Source organism: Haemaphysalis longicornis, unplaced genomic scaffold (genome assembly GCF_048455015.1).
Source record: "Haemaphysalis longicornis isolate Haplotype H1 unplaced genomic scaffold, Haemaphysalis longicornis Haplotype H1 scaffold_6, whole genome shotgun sequence".
NCBI lineage: Eukaryota > Metazoa > Arthropoda > Arachnida > Ixodida > Ixodidae > Haemaphysalis > Haemaphysalis longicornis.
The window spans coordinates 79,825,611-79,850,565 of record NW_027526407.1 but is presented as its reverse complement, the minus strand read 5'-3'; the positions used below and the strand labels follow the sequence as shown (position 1 = coordinate 79,850,565).

General features: G+C 46.1%; 1 protein-coding gene across 1 annotated transcript in view; it reads right to left on the bottom strand.

The window, feature by feature from the left end:
* Myo81f (unconventional myosin 81F) overlaps positions 1–24,955 on the bottom strand; it is a 143,664-nt gene that overhangs the window by 22,308 nt on the left and 96,401 nt on the right. Inside the window, exons 13-33 of the mRNA XM_077675357.1 lie at positions 24,218–24,363; positions 23,582–23,699; positions 22,900–23,058; positions 20,728–20,839; positions 20,353–20,459; positions 19,074–19,258; positions 15,523–15,775; positions 13,840–14,049; positions 13,403–13,485; positions 10,554–10,842; positions 9,250–9,474; positions 8,065–8,199; positions 7,281–7,439; positions 6,913–6,983; positions 6,283–6,472; positions 5,310–5,410; positions 4,037–4,127; positions 3,371–3,491; positions 2,469–2,746; positions 1,818–1,951; positions 577–773 (exon numbers count right to left, since the gene is read on the bottom strand). Coding sequence (XP_077531483.1) covers positions 577–773; positions 1,818–1,951; positions 2,469–2,746; positions 3,371–3,491; positions 4,037–4,127; positions 5,310–5,410; positions 6,283–6,472; positions 6,913–6,983; positions 7,281–7,439; positions 8,065–8,199; positions 9,250–9,474; positions 10,554–10,842; positions 13,403–13,485; positions 13,840–14,049; positions 15,523–15,775; positions 19,074–19,258; positions 20,353–20,459; positions 20,728–20,839; positions 22,900–23,058; positions 23,582–23,699; positions 24,218–24,363 — 3,364 coding nt within the window. The remainder of the gene's footprint in view (positions 1–576; positions 774–1,817; positions 1,952–2,468; positions 2,747–3,370; positions 3,492–4,036; positions 4,128–5,309; positions 5,411–6,282; positions 6,473–6,912; positions 6,984–7,280; positions 7,440–8,064; positions 8,200–9,249; positions 9,475–10,553; positions 10,843–13,402; positions 13,486–13,839; positions 14,050–15,522; positions 15,776–19,073; positions 19,259–20,352; positions 20,460–20,727; positions 20,840–22,899; positions 23,059–23,581; positions 23,700–24,217; positions 24,364–24,955) is intronic.

The window sequence follows — 24,955 nt, the reverse complement described above, 5'->3', positions numbered from 1 at the left end:
TGCGGGTTTCGCGAGCAGGCAACTTTCGCCGCTGCAAAGTTGGGGGTGCGAGGATTATGCGAGGAACCAAAAAATCCAAGTTTTGGTGGCTCACATTAGGGGTGCGAGGATTACGCGAGTGCGAGGATTACGCGAGTAAATACGGTACGTACCACTGTGGAATACAAAACCACTGTGGGGACGAATTGGGCCTTCAGAAATTTCGTAGTGGTGACCTGGGCCAATAATGATTACAATATTTCCCCATGTGATTATGCAGCATCCTGATATCTACGCTGCCTAAATCCATGTGGCCACCGACACGAGTGACCACCAACAGCGCAAGACAACAGTCCTCTTTATGCATCATATCAAGAGCACCAAGAAGTGACGTAAGCTGTGTGGATTGGGATAACAAGTCCTTCGTTGCTGAAATGAAGTTGAGTGAGTTGTAAAAGGTACTTTTTTAAAGTAACACAAGAACACATTGCCTTCATGGTCCTTTTAAGGAGCAGAGCACAGGTGTGCTACAATCTGAGGCGTGTATAAGAACAGCCCTTAACAACGTGGAGCCAAAGGTCACCCCTCGATACTCACCCTCTTCGAGGAGTCCGGAGAAGATGAGTATGGAGGTGAAGAGCTTGGTGGCGGTGCTCTCCACCTGAGCGTCGGCCATGACCAGGAAGCTCTGCCCGACGGCCGACTTGCTGAAGGCCCAGTACGTGTGCTGGTAGCACTTGTAGCCCTCCGAGCTGTACTCCTGGCGCAGCTTGTCCAGACGGTTTCTGTTCAGCCTGCGAGTGGGCAAATACCCGAAAGTACACAGTCAGCGTGGAAAAGAATCCGGCAACTTAATTATGGTTGTGAAAACCAAGATCAGCTCCAGCAGCCACGCAAAGAGAAAAGGTACCGTATTTATTTGGATGTAAGTCGATGTGCATTTCCAAAATCCGTAGTCTCAAAGTCAGTCCCCGCCTTATATTCGAAGCTCAGTATATATGTATATATGACGATTTTTGCTCTCCAAACTGCACCCTCGCCCCTTATAATCGTGACCGCCTTGTAATTGAGTTAATACGGTAGGTGTCATGCCTAGAGATAGGTGACAAGTGTCACATCATCACCACCACCACCATCATCATCATCATCATCATCATCACAGGCCTGTCTGTCGCGTTCACTGCAAAACTGTGTTTCTGGATTCCTGCAGCCATTCCTGTCTTGCAATGCCCTAGTAAATACGCGTGTAAACAGATAACCTGGTAAACAGGTGTGATGAAGAAAATGAATAAAAAGGTGAGAGCCCTGCACTGGGCAGCCTTCAACAAGATGATGATGATGATAGTGGGGACTGCCAAGGCAACATTAATGATGGTGACATGGGCAAAGCCATAGTGGCTGAGGTAGGACAGGATAACACAAAGACAACAGAAAGTTTATAAATGAATAGCCTGTTTACACTTCCTTATATATATATACATTGCTATGCATGTAAAAAACACAGACATGTCTGCAAGTAATTATACCATATTTATTCATTTATAAGGCGGTCACGATTATAAGGCAAGGGTGCAGTTTGGAGAGCAAAAAAAATCGCCATATATGTATATATACTGAGCTTCAAATATAAGGCAGGGAGTGACTTGACTACGGATTTTGGAAAAAAAACCTCGCCTTATATTTGAATAAATACGGTAACTCTCAAGCCACTAAGCTTGCTGCGGGACTCTAAATGTGTGCTGTTCTGCATAAAAATTGGCGTGCTTTCGAACGATTAAGAGCCGTTTAGCATCTTCCCAATGCAACGGGAGTGAATAAAGATCGCACGTGCTACGCACCTCCTCAGTGTGCTTTTGAACAGTCCAAGAGCAGCTGCTTCTGGCTTGTTGAGCAGCCCGCTGTCCACTAGGGTGCGCCGACAGTTCATCACTTCCTGGTGCAGTTTCACTCGGTCCTCAAATGCCAGGCGCCCCTGCGATGTTTAATGAGAAGAGCAAAAAAAGACGAAAAACTTTACAAATTTACACTTACAATTCCAGCATACAAAAATTCCTGCTAAGCAATCAAGATAGTATTTGCCTTTTGTGAAGAATTGCATTTCAAGAAGCATGTAAGAAGCCTACTGAGCACTTTAATGGTCATCCCCAATTTTTTTTTTCTCCACATGGTTTCAAAGTGCGTAGTGGGAGACCGTGCTGCTCAGCTCTGACCCAAAAGACCAACTCTGGGCCGTCCAGTTGGCTGAAAACGCCGCCAGGGCCCAAGGGCTGCTGGCCGCCGTTTAGGAAGGAGGACTCCTTACAAACAACTGGACAAAAATAAAGTTGTCTCTCTCTCTCTCTCTTCACATGGTTTCAATGACTTTTAATCAGCATTTAGTGCTCCATAAACAAGACGAGGAAGAACAGCGTAGGCGCCAAATGAGATGACTTCAGAAAACCCCACAGCTATGTCTGAGAAAGGCTCATAAAAGTCACAATTCCTCTCACCTTGATGTTCAGCTCATAGGAGGGCTTCATGCGTGCCGCGAGTGGCGGCCAGTAGCTGGAAACGAGAGAGGCCACCTCTTGGTGCTGCGGGGTCTCAAAGAGGTAGCACTTGTGCAGGTCTGGCACGCTCTTGGACAGCGTCACGGTCACCAGGCGGTCCTCCTCGCTGACCAGCACGGACTCCAGGTCCGAGTAGCGGTACGCATTCAGAATGGCCTTGGTCTCGGCGTTCACCAGCAGAACACCCTCGCAGCTGATGCCCAGCAAGAGTTGGTGGTCTGCGTAGAAAACAGGGCATGAGGATGTCCCCCGGCGATGATCACAAGTATAGTTAGTTAACCCCAGAAAACTGTCTCTAGCCTCATACCGCAAATGTTAGCTCAGTTGCAAGTTTGCTGAAAAGGGTTTAGCCCATTTCCAGGTCTAAAGCCATGCCCAAAACATTCTTTCTTCACAAGCTAGGAAAGGTGGTAAGTGGCGTAACAGCGACGTGCACTGGTACTGTATTTGACGGGGTCTCGTGTTCAGTGAGCCTTAGTAAATGTAGGAAACTGCAGTAGAAATTTTTTCAGGTAGTAATTGATAAAATGAGGTATCCGCTGTGCTGGTCCGACCCAATTGGACTAGTCTATGCGTCCTTTTACAGCTTTAATGCGGCGAAAACCATACCTGTTGAGAAAATAAAGTTTCTGCAATTCAGCAGACCTGTTCTACGCTTCCAAAACTGTTCATTAAACCACATTTTCTCTTTTGAGAGAGCGGTCTGAAAAGACCGCAGCTAGCTGCCGATGGAACAAATATGAAGTAGTGTACGCCTCTCATTATGTTGTTTGCTAACCCCACAAAACATGACCAGTTTGTTCCTCGAGTGAGGCCGTCGGAGCGGAGGAAAGAGCACGCACCGTAGGTGAGGTAGCCTCGGCAGGTGACCGGGAAGAGCGCTGTACCGTAGAGCGGGTACTGCATCACGATGGACAGGTACCACACCTTGCACACCAGTTCAGACTTGCCGCTTCCGTACGTCTAGACGGGCAAGGCGAGGGGACAGAAAACAAAAACGAACGTGCACGATTAATCTCCACGGTAACATTCACTGCATATTAATTTTCAAAAAGATTTAGCTTCAAGAACAAAAGGTAATGTCAGAAAGAACACCAATGAATAGGAATAAAGACTCTCAACATTGTTGTATTTTATCTCTATCAAGAGTTACATATCTGGAAATCATCCTTTTAACGATAACTTCACGGTAATACTCTGAATCCCAACTGTGGTTCTTTAGCGTGTTATTAAAGCTTCTTGGGGAACAGCACGAACCAACGGGGCACAACGAAAGAAGTGAACAAGACAAGCGCTTGTCTTGTCTCTTGTCTTGTTCACTTCTTGTTGAGTGCTTGTCTTGTTCACTTCTTTCTTTGCGTCCCCATCATTTCGTGCTGTTCCCCAAAATGCAAGTGCACCAACTAGCTCAACTCGCCACCTTGTTATTAAAGCTTGTTTGACGGCCCGATAGCGGTCGTATGGTGCCGGTCCGGCCACCAGTAACCCCCCCTCTCCCGCACACTCACCCTGTGGGCGGTGCACAGAGCCTGGATCCACTCGTTCTCGGGACGCGAGTCCCTGATGCGCTCAGTGATGTAGCTTTCCACGTCCCGATACCTGCACAGCAACAACCGGAGAAGATGCATGCACACCTGCCCAGTAAGCTTCACCGCACATCTCTACCAATGAGAGTGCCGCAGAACTTCAAGCGTGAGACTACCCATCCATCCATTGCGGGAAGTCGGCTTTACCACAAACCTCCAAGACTTGCACCACTGTTATTTTGAGGAATGTTCCCAAAGTGGAAAGTATATTTGTGCTCTCCGAAACTGATTGTGAAAAGTAGGCTTCCCAGCAGGACTGTACCGGTCAAACTACTGATTTTTGCAAGAGGGCTTCTCTTTTGGTTGCAGAAAGTAGGCTTCCCAGCATAGCTTTACTGCAGAGCTAAACACACCAGTCCGATGTGCTGGCTGCTGCTTCCATGATTTTAGCTGACAGGCCCATGTTTTCCTTAATGCTCGTTAACAAGGTTGTGCATTTATCCTTCAACACAGCTCAGGCACTGCACTTAACTGTCATAGTAGCACCGCATTTTCTTCTCGAAAACTGATAATGAAGAGCAAGGGGCGTGCACCACGTTGTCTCATGAAAAACGTGGATTGTACACAAATCTGGTTTTCTGTGCTCCTTTTGGTGCCGGTAAAGTGAACTTGGTTTTCCACCTGTTATAATTTTTGCATGACCACTGCATCACCTAAAAGTCTCCCATAACAAGAACACAGAACCCCAGTTCCCCCATAACAAGAACCCCAGTTTCTATGGGCACGACATAGAGGATGCATTAATATAGTGTGTTTCTTTTTGGCTTACAAGAAAACGGAATATTAAGACTGCTGATAAACCTTTTCCAAAATACTGCAGCTGCTAAAAGAACTCAATAAACAGAAAAACTGTGGTTGATTCCTCTGTCACAGGAATCGGTAAAAAACGAAAGTGAAACGTGCAGCGAAATCTGCAGCTGAGCATGATTTGCGGGTCGGCAGCTGTCTTGTGGGTGTGCTTGGAGAGCGACGTCCTGTTGGCGGGTCACTTCGACAAAGGTGTACTGGCGTCATTCCCGTGACGGATGTGACGTTAAAGAACTGTTAACTGTTCATGTGAAAAAACTGGAAACCCAAACCAGTGAAATGAATCGGCCTTTCACAGAATGTGCACATAAGGTGAAGGCTTTTGCACAGGCATTACAGATATGTACTGAATTGCTTCTTGTGACTCATTTTACCCAGTGCGACGTACCTGTCAAGTTCCTCGATTTCTGATGGCTCACCAACAGAGACCTGAGCTTGAAGGCCAGCCAGCTGCAGGGCTACTCTCTCCACCACAGGGAAGCTGTCCGCCTGGATAATAGCAAGAAGAGGACAGAGGGTGGGAGAAAAACACAATTAATTGCTTCCTTAACCGACGACCAGAACACTTTCCTTCCACGCACAAGATACGAGAAAATCATGCACCCCTTTGTCTCGCGACGATGATGGTTGAACAAGAAGCTTTTTCGTGAGAGATTCCTTTGGAGTAATTGACTTGCAGATGGTTTCAACTTTCACTCGTTCAGCTTTGACTTTGACTGGCATGCAGCTTGGACTTTTGAACGCAGTGGCTTTGACTTTGACCCCCCCCCATTTGATTTCGCACGCGCTCAACCAACGTCGCTGTTGGAAGGAGGAGCGCATGATTCTTCTAATTTTGCATGTCCATGCATGCTTCTCTGAATCCAAACTTTCGAGTGTGTCCGAATGCTGCAAGTGGACAGACACCAGCTTCATAACGCGAGGGAGCCAGGTTCGATTCCAACCATGGAAAGTGTTTTTTTTTTCTTTCACTTCACCTATACTAACCATCATTGGCATTGAAAGTTGGCTTTCCTGCTGTGCATTTTTGACGTGACATACACCAACAGTAAGGCGCAGAAAGCTTCGCTTTAAAATAAAGAGAAGGAGAAATGGAAAGGCACTTCTGCCTGCATCAACCCAAGGCTACGGCAAACAGCAGTTTGTTGTTGGAACAGGATGCAGGGAAGATGATCTTTTATGCAGTGAATTACTGTAGACCAGGAGAAAAGTTTGAGAAGAAAACGTCAATAAATGCTTGATTTAAATAAACCTGAGCTGACGCAGATGGACCTGCATTCTGTTTCTCTCGAGAAAATCCCTCGAAAAATTGAGATTTTCACGAAAAAGAGTAACAAGAGCCCAAAGAGCCCAAAACGTACCTTAACAACGTCGTGGACTGCCTGTGCATACAGGAGGCTCACTTCGACGGGATCCTGGGGGATCTCCCGAACGGCCTTGAAGAGTCGCTTGCGGAACACGAAGCGGCACTCGCCGCCTCCGAGGGCCTTCGTGGGGCCCTTCTTGGAGATGGTCGTGTACTTGGTGAGCATCGCCGATGTGCGACGGCACCTGGTTGCGAGAGCCGTGAACCAGTGTTGCAAGAGAATGCTCCAAAATCAGACAAAATGAACAACAATTCTTGCCTAAAATAGCTCTTTAGGGGCTGTTAGAGGTTAGTGACGTAATATTGTAATGACTGAGCAAGGAAATTTACAGTTGCGTTGAAGTGTGTGCCTTAATGCCAAGAAAAATGATGAAGTTCATGTTTTAACTTTCTATCTTTACATAAATTAACTGAGCTTCGGAGGTCATTTTTCGTTCTATCCATCTTTCGGAGTCCTAGAAAAATTTCTGATGTGCGGGTCCTTGACTTCTACGTTTCGGCCAAGGATAGCAACGTATCAGACTTCGCTTAATAAGCTTGGTCGTGACCTTACATTGCTCAACATCTTCATATCAATATAACGAAAAAAAAAGGCGATTGTGTACCAGATGGTATTTTAACTTACGTCTCCCACTGGTAGATGATGTCGGCGAGGTATTCATAACCCTTGATGACATGCTCGTGGTCAGGTGTGCACTGAAAATAAGGACGACAAAATGAATGCTTTCAGTTGCTAGCCAGAGAACCACGACATCAACTTATTTATTCTGGGGCCAATAACAAATGCATACGCACATAAAACTTAACAAAAAAGCCCCAACTCGTACCTATCATAACTTCACTGCAGGCAATGCGCTAATCACCGGCAATATGCATTGATTGTACCACTTTTCTTTTCAAGCAACCTAGTACAAATCCAATGATCCCTCACAATGTTCGCTCACACAACACTTCACAGCAGTAAGCTTGTTGTATCGGACTACTGAGACGTACCTCATACAGCGCCCAGCCCTCGAGGGAGCGAAGCCCAATCTTGGCGGCCAGCGTCTTGAGGGCGTCTTCAGCCGTGATCGAAGGGTGGATGTCAATGGCCTTGGTGCGGCCGTCCATGAAGTAGAAGCGACACACCAGGTTTTCTCGCAGCCGGACAGCCTGCGCGAGTGCAAACACTTTATTCCTATCGGCCGTCGAAACCAAGCCATGCAAGATCTAAGCAAACTTCAGTCTGGAGAAAATATAGTAGCATAGACCAAGGATATACTTAGCTCTAGCATGAGTCAAGAGGATGCAACATCAGGGGCATAAAAAATTCCCACAAACACAAGTAGAAGAAAGCCTTAATAAGTGAATTAAAGCAAAACTAACATTTTGGAAGGCAAGAATTGACGCTGGATATTTGCTGAGCAGGTTTAGCGACTATCGCAGGATCAAGTCTTGATCCGATGGTGCAGATTGACAACGCCTATTTTCTTACTGGTGAATTCCCAGCATTGTAAATAAAAGCACACATGCTCTATCATTCAAGCTAACATGAAAGCTTAAGCATTGATTATCATAGTAACGACTTTTTCAAAGTCCTGCCATTTATTGAAAAATGCAATTTTTTACACGACTGTTATTGACCTCGATTATACATTATTGACCTGATCTCGGTCACATGCGTTTCGTCAATCAGGCGAAGGCTTTTCTCAGGAAAAAGATGATATACAAAGAGGGGCTGTGACCCCATTTTTTAAGTTATACTCAATAAGCGTGCTGCAAAGGCAGGTATACTGACGTTGATCTCAAGTGTCGATGGCGGCATCTTGCGATTCGTAGCGTTCGCCGTGCTCAGGTTCTCGAGACAGTACTGCGCATAGGCGGCTATCTCGGAATCCTCCATGATGCTCTTCTTCAGATAGGAATAGAGATACTGCAAAGACAAAATGGGCAGCATACTATGTCACACTGATTAGGAATTTTTCTGAGGGCACTGCGGCATCAAATGCTTCTGCACAAAGTAGCCAACCATGTGAGATTACAACTGTGCTAATATCGAGTTACAGCAGAGCAGAAAACTGGTACCGGTATAGTGCACAAATAGTCAAAACACCTTGTGCGAATGTGCACAGTAGTGGGGCCAGTTTTTCAAATTGCGAGATACATGTAGAGTGGCAGAACTGTTTAGTACCGCTTGGTGATAACTATAATTTCTTTTTTTCGAAATGTTCATTTTGACAGCAGAAACTGTCTGCGCAATTTCCTCAAGCAGTTGATCGCCAACACCATCACTAACCAGGTTAGAATATGCTTTCCAGTGAAGCCAACTTTAGAGTGAATGCTAACTTTCAGGCAAAATCAACTGCCCCGCTTTTCATTTCTGGCCATGTGCATGAAACTGATATATCCCTGGTTTTCCTTGTCGTTGTATTGCACTTCCACCTGACAGTATAAATGCGATAGATTTTATCTGTGTTGTCCCTCCTAGCTGCACTAGCCAGTGGCAGGCACTAAGCCTAACCGATCTTGGCAGCCCAGCGCATCATAGTTCTGAACTGCTGCCCTGTCAAACGTGACGTCAAACAAGCCAAGCCAAGCCAGCACCAAAGTCTGCAACATGCCTGCCTAGCTGCACGCTTGGTACTAAAACGTTACTTTACCCATGGTGTGGCCTCCCAGCCGAAAAAGACAATCCATTTTTTTCTCTGAGGTCCATTTGGACCTGCCAAAAACTCTGCCAAAATTGGGTCAATTGAAACCAAATGGGAATGCAAATAGTTCCAATTGGCCCATTTGAGTTTTCGGCAGGTCCAATTGGGCCTCCAATTGCTTTTTTCGGAAGAGAAGCCTGTCAAATCGTACTGCGAACACCCAAAAGAGCCTTGCTCATGAAAAGAACTCCTAAAACGACGTTGGTACAGTCCAGCCAACCAGCAACAAACCCTGTCCAGCAGTTGCCACGACAAACGACAAGCGGGCTGACCTTTGAGAAGGCCTTGGACGGCCTGAAGGAGACGACGCAGAGGGCGATGAGCAGCCAGGCCCGGACGGTGGCCTCGTGGCTCGGGTTGTTGGTCGACTGGCGCACCAGCTGCACGAGGATCTCGTCCCGGAGCTCCTCGCGCTCGATGCCGTAGCCCAGAATGCTCTGGATGATGTGCACGTCGCCCTCGGGTTTGCCGTCGGCACGCAGGTACTTGCACAGGTCCTGCAGGGAGAAAAGGAAGTGCGGCATTAGCTTTTGTGGGAGGATTTCAAATAAAAATGTGTTACATTATATAACATATTAGCTATAATATCGCTCTTCGTAAACAAAGGTTGTTCATCATCATAATCATACATATATGTGTGGTTTTGCGCCTCATCTTAGTCTGATCTGTTGTTGCTTGCCACAGCAGAAACTGTAAAGTGGCGCACTTGGCCAGATTTGATAATTAATATCTGCTATAGAAAAGTTCTAACCACAATAGCCATATTATAATAGTAATTTATGTATGTGTTTGTAACACATTCTTTCTTTTTTGACCGGTTAATGCTCACTGAATAAAAACTATAAAGTGGCATATTGGCTATCAGTGATTATGCGTGTGACGAGGGCACTGTTTTTTCAGGCATGTATGTACGCATGCATTATTGCAGATGTCACCAATATGGTTTCAAAACGCACATTACAGTTGAATATAGGGACATTTTTGCATTCCAGAAAGGAAAGGCAGAATAAAATGTGTACCTTTTTGTAAAGCCATCATTAGAATGCATACTCCTTGGCACTAGACTAAGTGCATTAGTTGGGGATATTAGTGATTGGGAATAGGGAAATGGGGAATTAGGTGAAAGGGAATTAGGGATAGGGATAATGTTGGGACAGACCGTGAAGTGCAATAATTGGGGATATTGGTGATCCGGGATGGGAGATTAGGGGTAGGGATAATGTTTCCATAGGCAGTGGAGTGCACTAATTAGGGATATTGGGGATTCGGGATAGAAAATTAGGGGTAGTGAAGTGCATTAATTAGGGATATTGGGGATTGGGCGTAGGGAGTTAGTGGGTATGGAATTAGGGATAGGGGTAATGTTGACATATGCTGTGAAGTGCATTAATTAGGGATATTTGGGATTTGGCATAGGGCGATAGGGGATTAGGGATAGGGATAATTTTGACATAGGCAGCAAAGTGCTGTGTGATTAAGCCAGAAAAAATACTGACAGATCCTTCATTTGATAAACCTGCAACCAACTGTCTGCCTAGAATGAGGAGTGAACGAGCCAGCCAGAGCTAGTCAGTACCTTGAATATGGAGCAGGCGATGGTGACATTCTCGTGGTCGTAGAGCTGCAGGTGTGAGGTGGGGATGGCGCTGTTGCGGCTGTAGGTGACCATCTCGTACTTTGGCAGCAGCTCGCCCGAGGACTTTCGTCGGCGGGACAGGGTGCGGATCACCGGGCCGCCGCCAAAGTCACGCAGGTGGGCGTTGAAGTGCTTCTCGGCAAACTCAATCATGTCGTGGTGCTCCTCCTCCCCGTCCTCAACCGCCTCTTCCATGGCCATCAGCTTCTTCTCGACGCGCTGGCGACGCCTGGAGGCAAATTGCGTACTGCTGGTTTAGCCACGTCGCCCGTAGAGACGGTCACGCAAGGTTACAGAAGCATTAAAATTAATCTGAACAGACAGATTTCCAGATCTTGTATAAAGATGAATTATTAGAAAGACTAATTTATGATGACAAGATCTGCTCGTTGCACGTTCTGAATGTACCCATTTGAAATGTAGCCTGTTTAGACCTACTTAATGTCAGTAACAAAATGGAGAAATTACCCTCCCACGCCGGAATGCCCTGACGGGACTGAAGATATCGTCTGCTATCAACTAACATACAACGTAGTTCCCACTGTTACATTGCATCCTTCATAAACTTCTCCCGCAACCATTCGTCTGTCCCTAATGCATGACTTGATGCACTCCATAAGTATACATGACCATATGGATATTTATTGAGAGGCCATCTGGCTTTCTCATTTCATTTATTCAACCTTGAGGGCCCCGAGGCATTACAAAAGGGGTGGTATACATCAAAGTTGGTACAGCTTTATAACAAAGTACTAACAATAAGAATTTAAGTGTGCATGGATTGCAAGAAATAAGTAAAAAAAACAACAAAAAATACATTTCACGTGATAAATAAATTTTAGGAGTACCGTATAAACCGGATTATAGGTCGACCCGGTATATAGGTCGACCCCCTACCTTGAGGTGGGAAAAGTTGACAAAAAAAATAATTCGGCACATAAGCGCACTCACAATGTCTATATTTATTTTCGACGCCCGTTCGTCACTGCCACTCGCTATGCCTGCCGAAGTCACTCGTCCGAGCTCTCAGAGTCGTCCAAGGATGACTGCTTCGCACTGTCATCTTCCACGCCATCAGGCGCGTTGCTGATGAAGCACTTCCTGAACGCTGGTGTAACCATGTCTTCGGGCAGCGACTGCCCAGAGAAGGACACCCAGCTTGACACGGTCGCAAACGGCCCGTATAGGTCTTTTTGTTGTCGCCGGCTATCCACTCATTGTACAGTTCGTGGAGCCCGTCCGCGCATGGCCTCCGGAGCGATCGTGAGCGAAGTTCCCGGACGAAGTTCCCGGACGAAGTCCGCCACTTTGTTCTCCAACTCGGGGTGCACCGCTTGACGTCTACGGAACGATCGGTTTCGGGGGTTGCACGCGCACAGCTTAGCTTTCTGGCTCCGCCAGTACCGCACACTTTTCTGCGAAACGCCTAACTGGTGTTGCGCCGCCATATTCCCATTCTGCTCGGTGACTCAATCGCCGTCAGCTTAAACGCCGCGGTGAACTCGCGTCGACTGCCGCCACTCATCTCGGAACAGAGACGTACAGAAATGTACGCACGCACGCACAATAAACAAGTAAAAGACGAAAAACTAGAGAAAAGCGAAATCAAATAAAGGCCTGATAGTGCGAGAGAGCAGTCCGACACGAATGGCGATGGCGATGGACTGCGCTTGCACATTGTTGCCAGACAACGATTTACATTCTGCCAATGACCGCTATATAAGACGAGGGGTGACTTTTTTGCGGATTTTTTTGGAAAAAACTCGACCTATATTCCGGTTTATACGGTACACTAAAAGATGCACTGCAAATACAAGAGACAACCATAAAAAAATTTTTACTAAACAATCATATCATAAGATGGGCAGATGCAAGGAACGGATGTTTTGCTGCTAACATAGTTCGCTGTGCAGGCAACACTGAGTAGCACGATACAAATCCACACACTGACTGAGATTCTTTCCCTTTCACCATTCTTTCACCTTACATTACTGATATGCGACACACTGTATCATTGAGAGCTGCTGGATGAAGGTAAGAAAAAAAACGAAATGTGCATGACGCAGCCCTTATGAAAGATCCAGCAGTGCAAGATACCAAGGCGAATGCCGTCTCCACAACATTTTTAGGACTCCAAGCAGGATCGCTACCATGCGGCTAGTTAATGCTTCTGTATAACCACTCAGCAGCTGCAGCCTGAGCTTGTGAGTATTCAACAGCCACAAGAAGCGACAAATAGATAGCCAATTGCTATGTGTCATTTTCTATTACATTCATTTCGAACATCCCAACGTATAGAAAAGGTTAGTTCTTGCTGCTGCACTGACATACATGTTGTTTGTGTCTCAGGGCCTACTACTTACCTCGTTTATAGTCTCCTTAGTTATCCCACACTGCTTTGAGAGTACTGTCGGTCTCTAAAATTATGCAGACATCGACATGCACGCATTTTGTTGCAACTCAAAGCTAACTGAAGAAAGCTGTGAACCGCTATGCCAAACAGAACTATTCAAGGTATTCTTGGCAGCAGCTAATGAACCCAAGCAAAGCCTGCATCATACTAGTGTGAGGTCCTCAGAACTATAGTTTACCAGTTCACTTTTGCAAATTATTCCGTAGTGTGCATTAGGAGGTTGCAGAAGACATTACAGCTATTCTGATAAGTTGAGCAGATGAAAACAGTAAGGTACGCACGTTCGTTAACTGTAACAGTAACAAAACAATACAAAAACAAAACAAAACAAAACCATAAGAGTAACAACAAGGCAAGAGTGTTTTTAGTGACTTACCTGAGCTCCCTATCAGCATCGTCAGGTTCCAGGTGGTTGGTCATTCGTCGCCTATCAGGGTGCCTTAGTCGTACAGGAGGCTCCTGTAATGTTGAAATCAAGGCGCTGCACAAGACCTTCAAAAGCATATTGACCGCTTTCACGCAGGATCTCAGTAAAGTACACGATGAAACGCAATGGGCTTAACAAAAACATATTTCAAGCTTGGCATAGTACGTCGCTTCTTCCAAGCTTTCTGGCCAGGAAGAAATCTTAACTTCACTAACTTTGCACCCCAGGTTTTCCCAAATAGATAGCATTAAGTGGTAAGCTCATGAATGCACAGTGCAGGATTTGCTTTCAGTCATATGGACAATTCTTGTAGTAGAAGAGGCAGTCATGCTTATTATCGCGCCTATGTGGCCCCAGTTTGCCAAAGGTCAAAGGGTTTAACTAACCTCTGGAGGAAACAATGCCATGCCATTGAGTTCCTTGCCGGCGGTTGGCGACTGTGGTAGGCTGTGTGGCCTGTGGTCTTGAACGAAGCTTGGCGAGGGTGGAGGTGGCGGGGATGGCGAGACCACGGGGCTTGGTGTGACGGCCACGTCACCGTGGTGCTGAATGTCTCCCGTCGAAGCTGACAGGTCGGTAGAGGCCAGCGAGCAAGCCTGCAGCATTTCCCAGCAATACCCTCGTAGTCTGACAAATTATTGGCCCCCACACAAATGCTGACAAAGCTGTTTAATTTGGACACACGGCAGCACTGCCTATATTGCCACACTTTTGATTGAGAATCATCCGATACTGCATTAGCGGCCTCATTATTCATGCTTGTTCCATTGTGAACCCAAGTACTACAGAACGAAACATGCTTTCAATTTTAACAGTTCATGAGAGAGAGAAAAAAAAAAACGGAAAAAAAAGCTTAAGGGTCGCTGCAGCAGCCACAGACAAAAAGTAACACTGAACCAAGCACTTTACCGTATTTACACGATTGTAGGTCGACCCATTTTTTTAAGTTTGACAATCCAATGTTGGGGGGTCTCGACTTAGAATCGAAATCAAACTATGTGCTGCTTGTAACGGCAAGAGAAATGGGAAATCAGGGGAGCGACGAGCTGGGGAAAGCGTAACACCCTCGTTTCAATGGCTACGGTTGAAGCGTAGCGTTTATCACTGCATACATTCTAGCATCAATAAAGCTGATGCCGACTGTGAAAGTTGGCGTCTCCGATCTGTGCCCCTTGTCCACCGTAACTACAGCGGCTAACCTTCCACCAGCGCGTTTGGAAGTGTACTGAACGTGATATGATTGTGCTATGTCAGCGCCATGCATTGATTCAAAGGATTCGGTAATACTCATTTTATTTATTAGAGACGAACAAAACGCTTCTCGAATGCGAGTAACGTACTCACGAATCAAAGGAAATCACGAGCGGCCGCTAGTATCAGCTGCCATGTCGTTTGTTTTGATATCGTGCGGCAGTGCCGCGGCTGGTAGCTTCGATAGGTGTCATCAGTGTCATCTCGCAGTGAATGTGTTCTCATGAATGGGAATAAAGATTCCTGCTCACCCCACAGCGCATGGTTATTCTGCGTGCTTATACAAAAGCTGTTCTTTTTTAACATCTACTGCGCGCACCACGCGTGTACGGCTCTTGAGGGAGCATCGATCATTGATGGAAGAGCCACCGTATGGGGGGTATCGGTAGTTGACGGAAGAGCTTCTCCTTGTGATACGATTTTCTAGGCGGCCGACTTGCTGCGTGTTCTTGTGCCACTTCTGTGTTGGGATGAATCGTCCCGTCTGTCATGAGTGCCCTGGACCGTCACCCCGGAATCTTTTGAAAAGATTTTCCGGGGTTGACGCCTGGGCCCGAAGAACTCTCTCAGCGCTCGTTCCCAGCAGCGTTCAAACAGGCTGCTTCCTGCGCTCGCATTTTTTTTTTAGAGATGCAATTTTGGGGGGGTCGACCTACAATCGAGCCGACTTACAATCGTGTAAATACGGTAATTTCTTTCATTCTTTATATAGGCATTCCAAGTGTGAACAGTTTGCTATTTATGTACCAGTAAATAGCTAGTCACTGCTTCACATATGCGAAGCAGGAAAGTATGCAGTACCTAGAGAGCAAGCATACCTCATGCGCTTCTGCCTCCTGGAGGATGCTGTCGACCTCCTGCGAGATGCCGCTGACAAACTCCTGCGCCTGCGCGTGTGGGTCGTTGACCTCGCTCAGGAAGGAGAACATCTCGTCCAGGTCCAGGCACTCGGCCTGCTGCTGGTGAGGGCCGCGATGCTGCGATGACGACGAGGGGTCGCCGCCGCCCCCCCGACGGAGCATGTTCTTCTCCACCAGGTTTGAGATGGCCGCCAGCTCCTCCTTGGCGGCACTGCGGCAGCGGTGGAGCCAGGCGACGCCGCAAGTCAACCACGGAGCAAACGTGCACCTCCAGGACTTTCAAGGCCTTTTCAAAGCCCACTACATCTACACACTTCAAGTCGGTTGATGAGACCCCTATACTTATTTTTCTTACATCGACACATGTTTTGAACAATTGGCTCATTCTACAGTACTAGTGGTATATGATCGGGAAGATGTTGGAACTTCATTATGGCAGCTCCCATAACAATAGTGTGGAAACCGAGGTTTGCCTTGAGAGGGTGCTTCACAGCGAGCCCACTCATGCTGCAGTGAAGCCAGAAATACCAGCGAACGGAAATTTTACAACTAATTGCAGCAATTTTGATAATTATAATGAAAAGCTATGCTGCAGTAGGCAGAGGCTACAGGGTGCAAGCCACCGCTGAATAGTCGCATTAGGTTCATGTAATCTATCAGTACTTTTTTGAGAAACCTTAGAGAATTATTTTAATGTCACACATTGCTCACGCCAAGTCTTGACCGTCAGTGGGAACAGGACAAAACTACCCTGCGAAGTTCTTACCAGCTTCTGAAAGTCGTCATTAGCTGCTCACAAAGTTTTCTCTCAGTAGGCTGTAATAGGGGGGGAACTGACATCAAATCGTGCGAGGTTTCTACTACTCCCAAACCAATTTTTCAGGTATGACAACATTTGCACGCTCTCAGAACATGGTTACCATAAGGAGTGTGTTTGAAAGGAGCACTGACACCACTTTTCGGCGTTATTATTATTGCACAGTTCGCTTCCTTCAGTCAACAGAATACCCTCGGTGAAATATGAGCGGCCTGCAACACAAAGAACATAGTTTAACTGGATCTCATTTATCGTGCCAATGGAGCAGTGCGCGGAGCGGCACTCAGCAAATGGACATCAGCATGCAGGGAGAGCCAAAGCGCTCGTCAAAAGCTCATGACGTCACTTCATGCGCGCGGCGCGACGAGTGGCGAGCGGGCGCAACACCCTCTCAAGCGGGCGCCGGTGACGTCCGCACAAAGCGGCGAGGTCAGGCCGGGATTTTGTCATATGCGACGTTCGGGATGAAAGCGCGGGAATTTGAAACAAACGATTTTCAGGCTGTTCAATGTGATTAACTATCGTGCGCTGAAGTATTTTAACTGCTGTTTCAGGTTCGCCAGGCTATTAAGTATCAATAAAAGCAATAAAAGTGTAACATAAAATTTTCGTGTCAGTGCTCCTTGAAAGGCAGTCAGCAACGTGGTGCAAAACAAGAGACCTTTCTGACAGTTGAAAACAATTCCTCTGACATATTAGGCAGCTGAAGAAGGTCAGCGCAGTGGCCGCAAAGCTCGCATTTCAGCATGCATCTTCAGTACAGGCATAGTTAAGACCTTTAATAACGCTGTGATAACACATTCTCGAGCAGTACTCAAGAGAGAGGCCAGGATACGAAAGTTACAAAAAATCAAATAATAGAATAATACGTCCCTAGTTGCAGACAAAATGTCTTCCCACCACCAAGCCTCTATTTCAGAAGGTAAGAAATATCAAGCGTGTAAAAAGCTGAACTGTTTGAAAACAGGTTGTATTTATCACTAAACATTTATTTAGTTCCCATTTCAAGCACTTGGGTTGAAAATACAAAAACTGGGAGGTGTGGGGAGAACAATTGAGGGTACACGTAAATCAGGAAATTAACTACACGCATATGGCAAAACATATGAATGGTGGGATGAATCAAAGTAAGTTTACAAGCAGCATGACATTGCAGGATGGCTTATACGTGTAAATCATAAACAGAGGTGACAGTGAAGAACCAGTAAAACTCTACTCAGCTACAAGAACACCTTACTAATGGGCATTTCAAGCAAGTAGTGACGTGGGCATGACCGTGGCAGTGCCTCATGCAAACGTGTGCCTCGAATGTGATCGGCCCACTTACCCATACTCCTGCCTGGTTTGAACACTAGACAAAAGACAGCACAACAGGGGATCAGAACACTTCCCTCATCTCCCACAGTTTGCATCACACAGCTGCGGGTGAACGAGTAGGAGCGTAGCTCTAAAATATTTTGCTCAGCCAGCAGAGCTAAGAAATTTCTCGAAATCTATGACGTAATCCAAGTTTTTCATGAGGCTGAACAGTTTTCAAGAGGCCCTCAGTTTTCTAGTAGCAGTGTGAACCCATGGCGGGTGAAACAAGTTTCCAATACAAAACGGCTTATATTATGTTCACAGAGAGTACAGCACTGCGTTGAATGACATGAGTGATATCAATGTGGATCTGTCTTCCCGAGCCAGCAAGTATGCCAACTGGTTCAATCTTCCCTTTCTGAGCCAGCTTTCTTGGTGGAGCTCACAGCCATTTGGTACGGCCTTCAGACAAATTCGAACAGACTCTATGACTGCAACGTGCAAATTGCATCACGGTAGTGTCAGCCTCTCGACAAACATTTATACTACCTTGGATTAATACCCCTGCCCTGCCCACAGTTTGTGGAATCACTGAAATATGCCCCCTGCGTGCATAGTGATGGAGAGATCCTGTTAATTGATAGACGCCCTGGGGCCACTTCCACTGCCTCTGGTGCGACCAGTAAAAGATGTGCTGGGGTAAAACGATGACCTCTGCCACACCAAACATGCTCTGCTTTCACTGTCAGGTGTTGGCTTCCTCAGTAAACTCACTCGCTAAAAGACGTGCTTGCTGCAGAGGCATTAGAGTGGCCCTATCTCCAGCCTCTCCCATCCTCTTTCAACCCCCACTACGACGCACACTCCTTTTGTATGGCTCCTGTCCGGAAAGCTGGCACGGACCGCACATTATGGAGCTTCCTGCCTGACGTATTTCGCACTACACACGCAGCAACTCTGAGCCACAGGGTTTCATTTGAGGCCACCAGCACCAATCCCTCCCAGCATTCTTTGCGGAACAGGTGTGATGCGTTAGTTTCAGGCACACGTTTTGTCATAGGGTACTCTCTCACACTTGAACATAAAATGCACTTACAGGCCTTTGCAACGGCGGGACCATTTCAATAACTTGACGGCCGCTCAATTTTTGAGAATAATGACAAGCTTTTACTCTAATACTCCTAGTTGGGATAGCAGGGTTATATTAAAAAAAAGCACCTGCTTTTAATATCCTCCTCTGTTGCATAATTTCACTCTTTCCAAACTTCTTTTTTGGAAAAAGCAGACTAGTCCTTCAAGCTTCATGAACAAACACTGCACGCAAGGGCGCCAAAAAGCTCACCTGAACAATCACGCGTGACGGAGCGAAAAGTGAAGAGCGAGAGACCCTTACCGCATCATGTCCTCGGCACTGGCCAGCTGCGCTTCATCCTCTGCGAGCTGCGCTTCGGTGCGCTCAGCCTCGAGACGGCGCCGCTCCTGCTCCTCGAGCTCCCGACGCCGCATCTCGGCCTCAACTCGGCGCATTTCACGCAATGCTCCTGCGACTTCGCGTGCGAACATGCCTCGCACGTACGCCTGCGCACGGGACACAGTAGGACGAAACAGAAGCAGAAACAGCGAAGTCAGCACAGTCTTTATCTGAACGTCTGTCTTTTAATCAGTACAGTAGGAAATTTTGTGATCTCAGAATATGCATCAAACATGTACAGGGTTTTTGTTCTTTACACTAATGCCTCAGCAGACCAAAATCACATGATATTTTTTTTTTTTAAATTATCACCTTAGATGAAGTCTAACACGGTTTAGACCGAAATGCATGTCTTTTACATCAATTTATTCAGAGTGGGCCTACAACCACCGAAATGTGCAAAAGTCAGCGTAAATCGTAAAAGAAATTTACACGGAGAGCGGAAGGATGGTGAAGCCCACATAAACGTTCTTGCTCGAAGATGCAAACAGGCTGACAAAGCAAGCTGTAATTTTTACGTGGACATAACGGTTCACAGTGCAACCACTGTCATCCTTGTCATAAATACAGTAATATCAAAGATATTGTCTGCTGCCATGTGACCCCAGCCAAAAAAACTACTGGACGTCCAAATCAGACGTCTCCAAAACACCCTTGGACCAATTGGAAATGCAGTTGGTTCCAATCGGTTCAATAACACAGGTTCAACTAGACCTCCAATGTTCTTTTTTGGCTGGACACCATCAGTTTCATGCTTGTTTCGTTAAATGCCTCTTTTAAGTGTTCCAACTGTATACGTTCACTGCTAGCGTAATTATATATCTATCACTCTCCTGCCTTTTTAAAATTTCCGTTTAAAATAAATTTTTGCGTTGTGCAGCTGACTTCATTAAAACAAGGAAACTTTACTCAACCGTACTCGAAACTGCAAAATATAAAGAATGACTGGATGTCTGGGGTGTACACCTTCCCTATTTCATTCAAATGTAGTTCTCACGCAGAGTAAAACATGTTAAAAGGCCACGTGGAGAAACCGTCTGTCTAATGTTGGAGGCATTACGATGCTTGTCAGAGGATTTGGGGTGCACGGTTTTGCTTTTTTTTTTTTTTCATCTTCATTCCAATGTTGTTGCACTGTCAGCATCCAATTTCTCATTGCGCTCTTCTACAGTGAGTGAGGAGTGGATGTATCTGAACGAACCTGGATGGTGATGGCAGCCCGTCGCATCTGTAGGAAGTGAATCATCTGCCGGTGGCCTCGGAAATGCTGCTGGATTCGGATGGCCGCAGTCCGTTGTTGGAGGAAAGCTTCGACGGGAAGACAGCAAAGTTATTTCATTAGTTCGCACACTGTCCAAAGCGCATTCGCAGATTGTTTTTTCTTCAAAATGTACCTACACAGAAATTATTTGACCAAAAATATTTTAAGAGACTGTAGAAGTGTCAAGGACACTTACGTCAAGGTGTCCCACTTTCCACAATGCCCCAAACCTCCAACGTATTGTGATATGATTGACATTATTTTCTGGCTTTATTGCACAGCATTATTTCGTTCGAGCAGGTCCTTACAGCATACCTGTTCGTTGCCGCCAGCCCCGCCAGATCTTCTGCACAACTGTGGCCATGTCACGGAGGAGCTTCCGCCTGGAGTCTTCCAGCGGGTCGAACACGGAGCTCCTCAAGAACACCTGGTAACGAAACCGGCAGCACACACACAGACACTCAAACACTTTTTTTACCACCACCTGGCATAACAGGTGACATATCAGAGGGGAAAGCGTGTTCTCTCATAACAAGGGAAATGTTTTTCAGATTAAAACAGTTGCTTGCAAGTCCAGTATCAGCATACTAGCATTTTTAGATTATACAAAAAAGCAGTCATTCTCCAGCTCCTATTTTTTTGTTTTTGTGCCTTCTAAAAGACAAGGCAGGCAGCTCTTGCCATTTCAAGCACCAACGCACCAACGCACCACCCACTCACTCGCTTCTGGTATGCGACGCTGTTTCCACGCACACCATAAAACGATGCTGCAACCTGCTTCCCATGAAACCGCACATACCGTAATTTCGCGCGTATAACCCGCACGAAAAATACGAAAATTTCAGTGGGAAAGTAGGGGTGCGGATAATACGCAATGTTTTTCCTTTAGTGCTGCTTCACGACAATCCGCATTGTGCTGTGAATCTTCTACGCAGTACCATTGACTAAGCCTTCCATGGCAGCGACTGTGCAAAGCATGCAAGGACAAGGAAGAAAAAACAAGGACGAGCGCACTCTAACAAAAGAATTCCATTACCGTATTTTCCGGTCTATAAGTCGCACCTTTGTATAAGTCGCACCCCCCTCAAAATGACAGTTTTTCCAAAAAAACCGTATATAAGTCGCACCGTTGTATAAGACGCACCGGTATATAAGACGCACTTGTTAATTAGGTAAACTCATAGTGAATCAGATCTTTAGAAAGTGCGGCGAAAGTACATGGTTGTGGTGGCCGCCGCCTAGTAACGCATCCCCCTGTAAGCAGGGCTAGACACGGGCATATAACACCTAAAGTCTGGACATAACTAACTTCTCAAAAATGGTTTATGGATACACACAGATGGTATGTACTTACGGGCGGTGTTTAGGCAAAACCATCGAAATCTTTTTCCTCAGAATCGCTAACAAATAATTCAGTATCTTTAGTGGGAGTTCCACCGGTGCATCACTGTCGTCCTCCGACTCTCTGATGTCTTTTTCGCCAACATCGTTACCACTCGCGGACCGGATTACTCCGGCCTTTATCAACCGGGCTACAACTGTTTTTGTAGAAATGGAGTCCCAAGAGTCGGAGACCCATTTGGCCACCTCTCCAAACGTCGCGCATCTCTTGTATGCTGTCGTAAATCAGCGCAATAAAGGTGTCATGGCGGACGGAACTGACGCGATGGGAAGCGGCACGAAAATCAAAACTTATCTCCAAGCTGTCATTTTAAAAATTAGCAGCACGTCTACCTCCTTCAGAGTAACTGTCTGTAATAATTAATGAGCTGCATTTTGTTTTTGCAACCCAGTTTGATGTTACTTTCAATTTATTCTGAACTGTAGCTACTGCGCATGACCTAAAGTGGCGCGTGGTTGTCGCAGGCCATTATCATTCTTTTTGACTAGGAAAAGCTGAAAATTCTTTGGTGCAATGTCCCGAAGCGACATATGGGCTATGAGAAATGCCGTACCGGTGGGCTTGGGATTGATTTACACCATAGAGCTGTGTCTCAACATGCGCTGGCCACGCGCGGCCGCCGCGAATCAGATTTATTCCATACATAAGTCGCACCGCTGGATAAGACGCACCAATGAAAATTTCAGAAAAAAAACGCGACTTATACACCGGAAAATACGGTAGTTATTGAGACTTTCGCCTTGCAGTCAGTGTATTCTACTTGCTAAATATGCGCTTTTTCTGTCTACATAGTGTGTGATGAGTTGCTTGAGCAGTGATTTTGGTGCAGCCTTTCCACTACCAATGTGTGGGCAATACGCGAGGGCTTTTTTTTCTTTTCCAGCGGGCTGAAAGTAGGGGTGCGGATTATATGCAGGGGCGGGTTATACGTGAGAAAATACGGTACAATGCGGCACCCACTGCACACTGCTTGTACAATCTACGCCATGAGGTGCCACCCTCAATCCACAAAACCTTGGCTAAACAATACGCACCACTAATTTAAAAAAAAAGAAATTTTGCCATGCATGTTTAGCACACGGTACCTTGGTCTTTCCTATCTGCCATTCAATCTTGGGCATGTTCAGCTTCTCCAGGATGAATCGGCAAGCCTTCAGGGGGTCTGGCGGGAGAGGTCCGATGTGCCGAACAAGGCATCGGTACCTTCGAAGGAAGTCGTCTATTGTGCTGTGAATCGGGTACCCCTGTGCAGAAAAAAGAATAACAGCAAATAATTAAAGGCCTGCAACAGTGCTGCCATGCTTGAGCAACTGGCAAGTTGCCACAGAGCTTCAATGGCCGGAACGCTGGCACACTAGCAAGCAAAGCTGCCTCATCCCCAATACTCTACTGACGGCTGTAGCCACAAAGAGGAACCATGTTACAATAAGTACCATCAAGCACTTATCAGTCAGGCATTAGCTGCTAAGATAGCTGTGCATTTCAAATGTTATCCATCTAGCAACTCCAAAAACATTACTGAAACGGCACTCTTCCAAAGGTAGCATGTACACTGATACATGTTTTACTGAAATATGCCAACTGCATCAAACAAGGACAGACGTTGAGTTCATGCTTACATTTTGTGATCCACGACGGTTAACATGTTAATTGAAAAGCTAAATCGACACCTCAAGCGAATTTGTCGCCGAGATACAAAGCTTTGTACACTCTCGCGTCTCTATAGTACCCACCATCCAAGACATACATTGATGGTGGATTAATCACCTGTTGCCTGATGCGAATGATGTCCAGCATGCCGAGGTATCGAAGTTGTGTCAGAACTTGCTCGTTGTCATAGTTGTTTGCTGTTTTCTGGGTGTTTGGCTTGATGCAGCGCACATACCTGCGAATAAAAAACATGCACAGAGCGCTAAAATAGCGAAGACTGGTACCCAAAAAGTGGGTTTACTTTGACTAAGAAGGCAGAAAAACATCTTAGTGCCAGTGTGTCGCATTGGGTTCTCTTGTGTAGGCCACCATGGTTATGACATAAGTGCGGATATCTTCTGGTATTCTCTTTCACAGGAGATACGAATGAAATGTTTACAAAACCCTTTTAAACAAAAAATTACTTTTAGTAACTTCTACAGATATTGATGGTACACAATTTTTTCGCATCCTACATCTTGAGGTTATAAAGTGTTTGCACTGTTGTCTACAGGCGATCTGGTTGCATGAATGTTTTTTTTTTCTCCTGCAAATACGACATATCGGGTCTTCATATTGCCGCGAACCATACATCTTCGTGACAATATTCAAAGCATGCTTTTCAGAGGTACAACATCATTTAAGGCAGAGCAGAACAGCTGACTTGCAATACAGCGACATGAAGTGGGAAAAATTATGCCGTAATAAAGGTACCATGGAACAGTAGAGTGAAGAAGCTCGACGAGTGCTGTGAGCTGGTAGCGAAACGCGTCCGCCACGGTGGGCTTGCTCTTGTTCATAGTTTTGGTCATTGTGGTGCCCCCAGCCGCCAGCCGCGTCAATGTCACCTCCAGCAGGTCCTTTTCAAAGAGAAAGCAACGAGGGCAAAAGTAACAGGGACGCTTTTAAGGGCCTCACGACGCATAGCATGCAAACCAACAATGAACCTGATCTCAATATACATCAAAGCTCTAAACAGAGAATACATGTTGTTCAGCACAGAAGATGTCATATTGCGAAGAGGTCAAATTATCATGCAAAATAAATATGGTTACTCTGAACGCCAGGCCCAATAAAGGAAACGCATGTGCCTACAGAGGCTGCAATGGGTGTTTGAATGTGTAGCAACTTTTCGTTATAACTGAATATCAAAACAAGAGTTAGCTTGATTGATTGATTATGAAGTTTAACACGCCGACGCAACACAAGTTATGAGACGCGCCATAGTGGAGGGCTCCGGATGAATTTTGACCGCCTGGGGTTCTTTATAAATGTGCACTGAAATCTTGAACACATGGGCGTTACGCTTTTCGCCTCCATCAGGAAAGCGGCCTCCGCGGCTACGAATCAAACCTGCACCCTTGGGCTCAGCACCACAACGCCTTAGCCACTGAGCAATTGTGGTGGGTACAAGAGTTTGCGACTAGTGTAGATATTCAAACCAACAGTAGG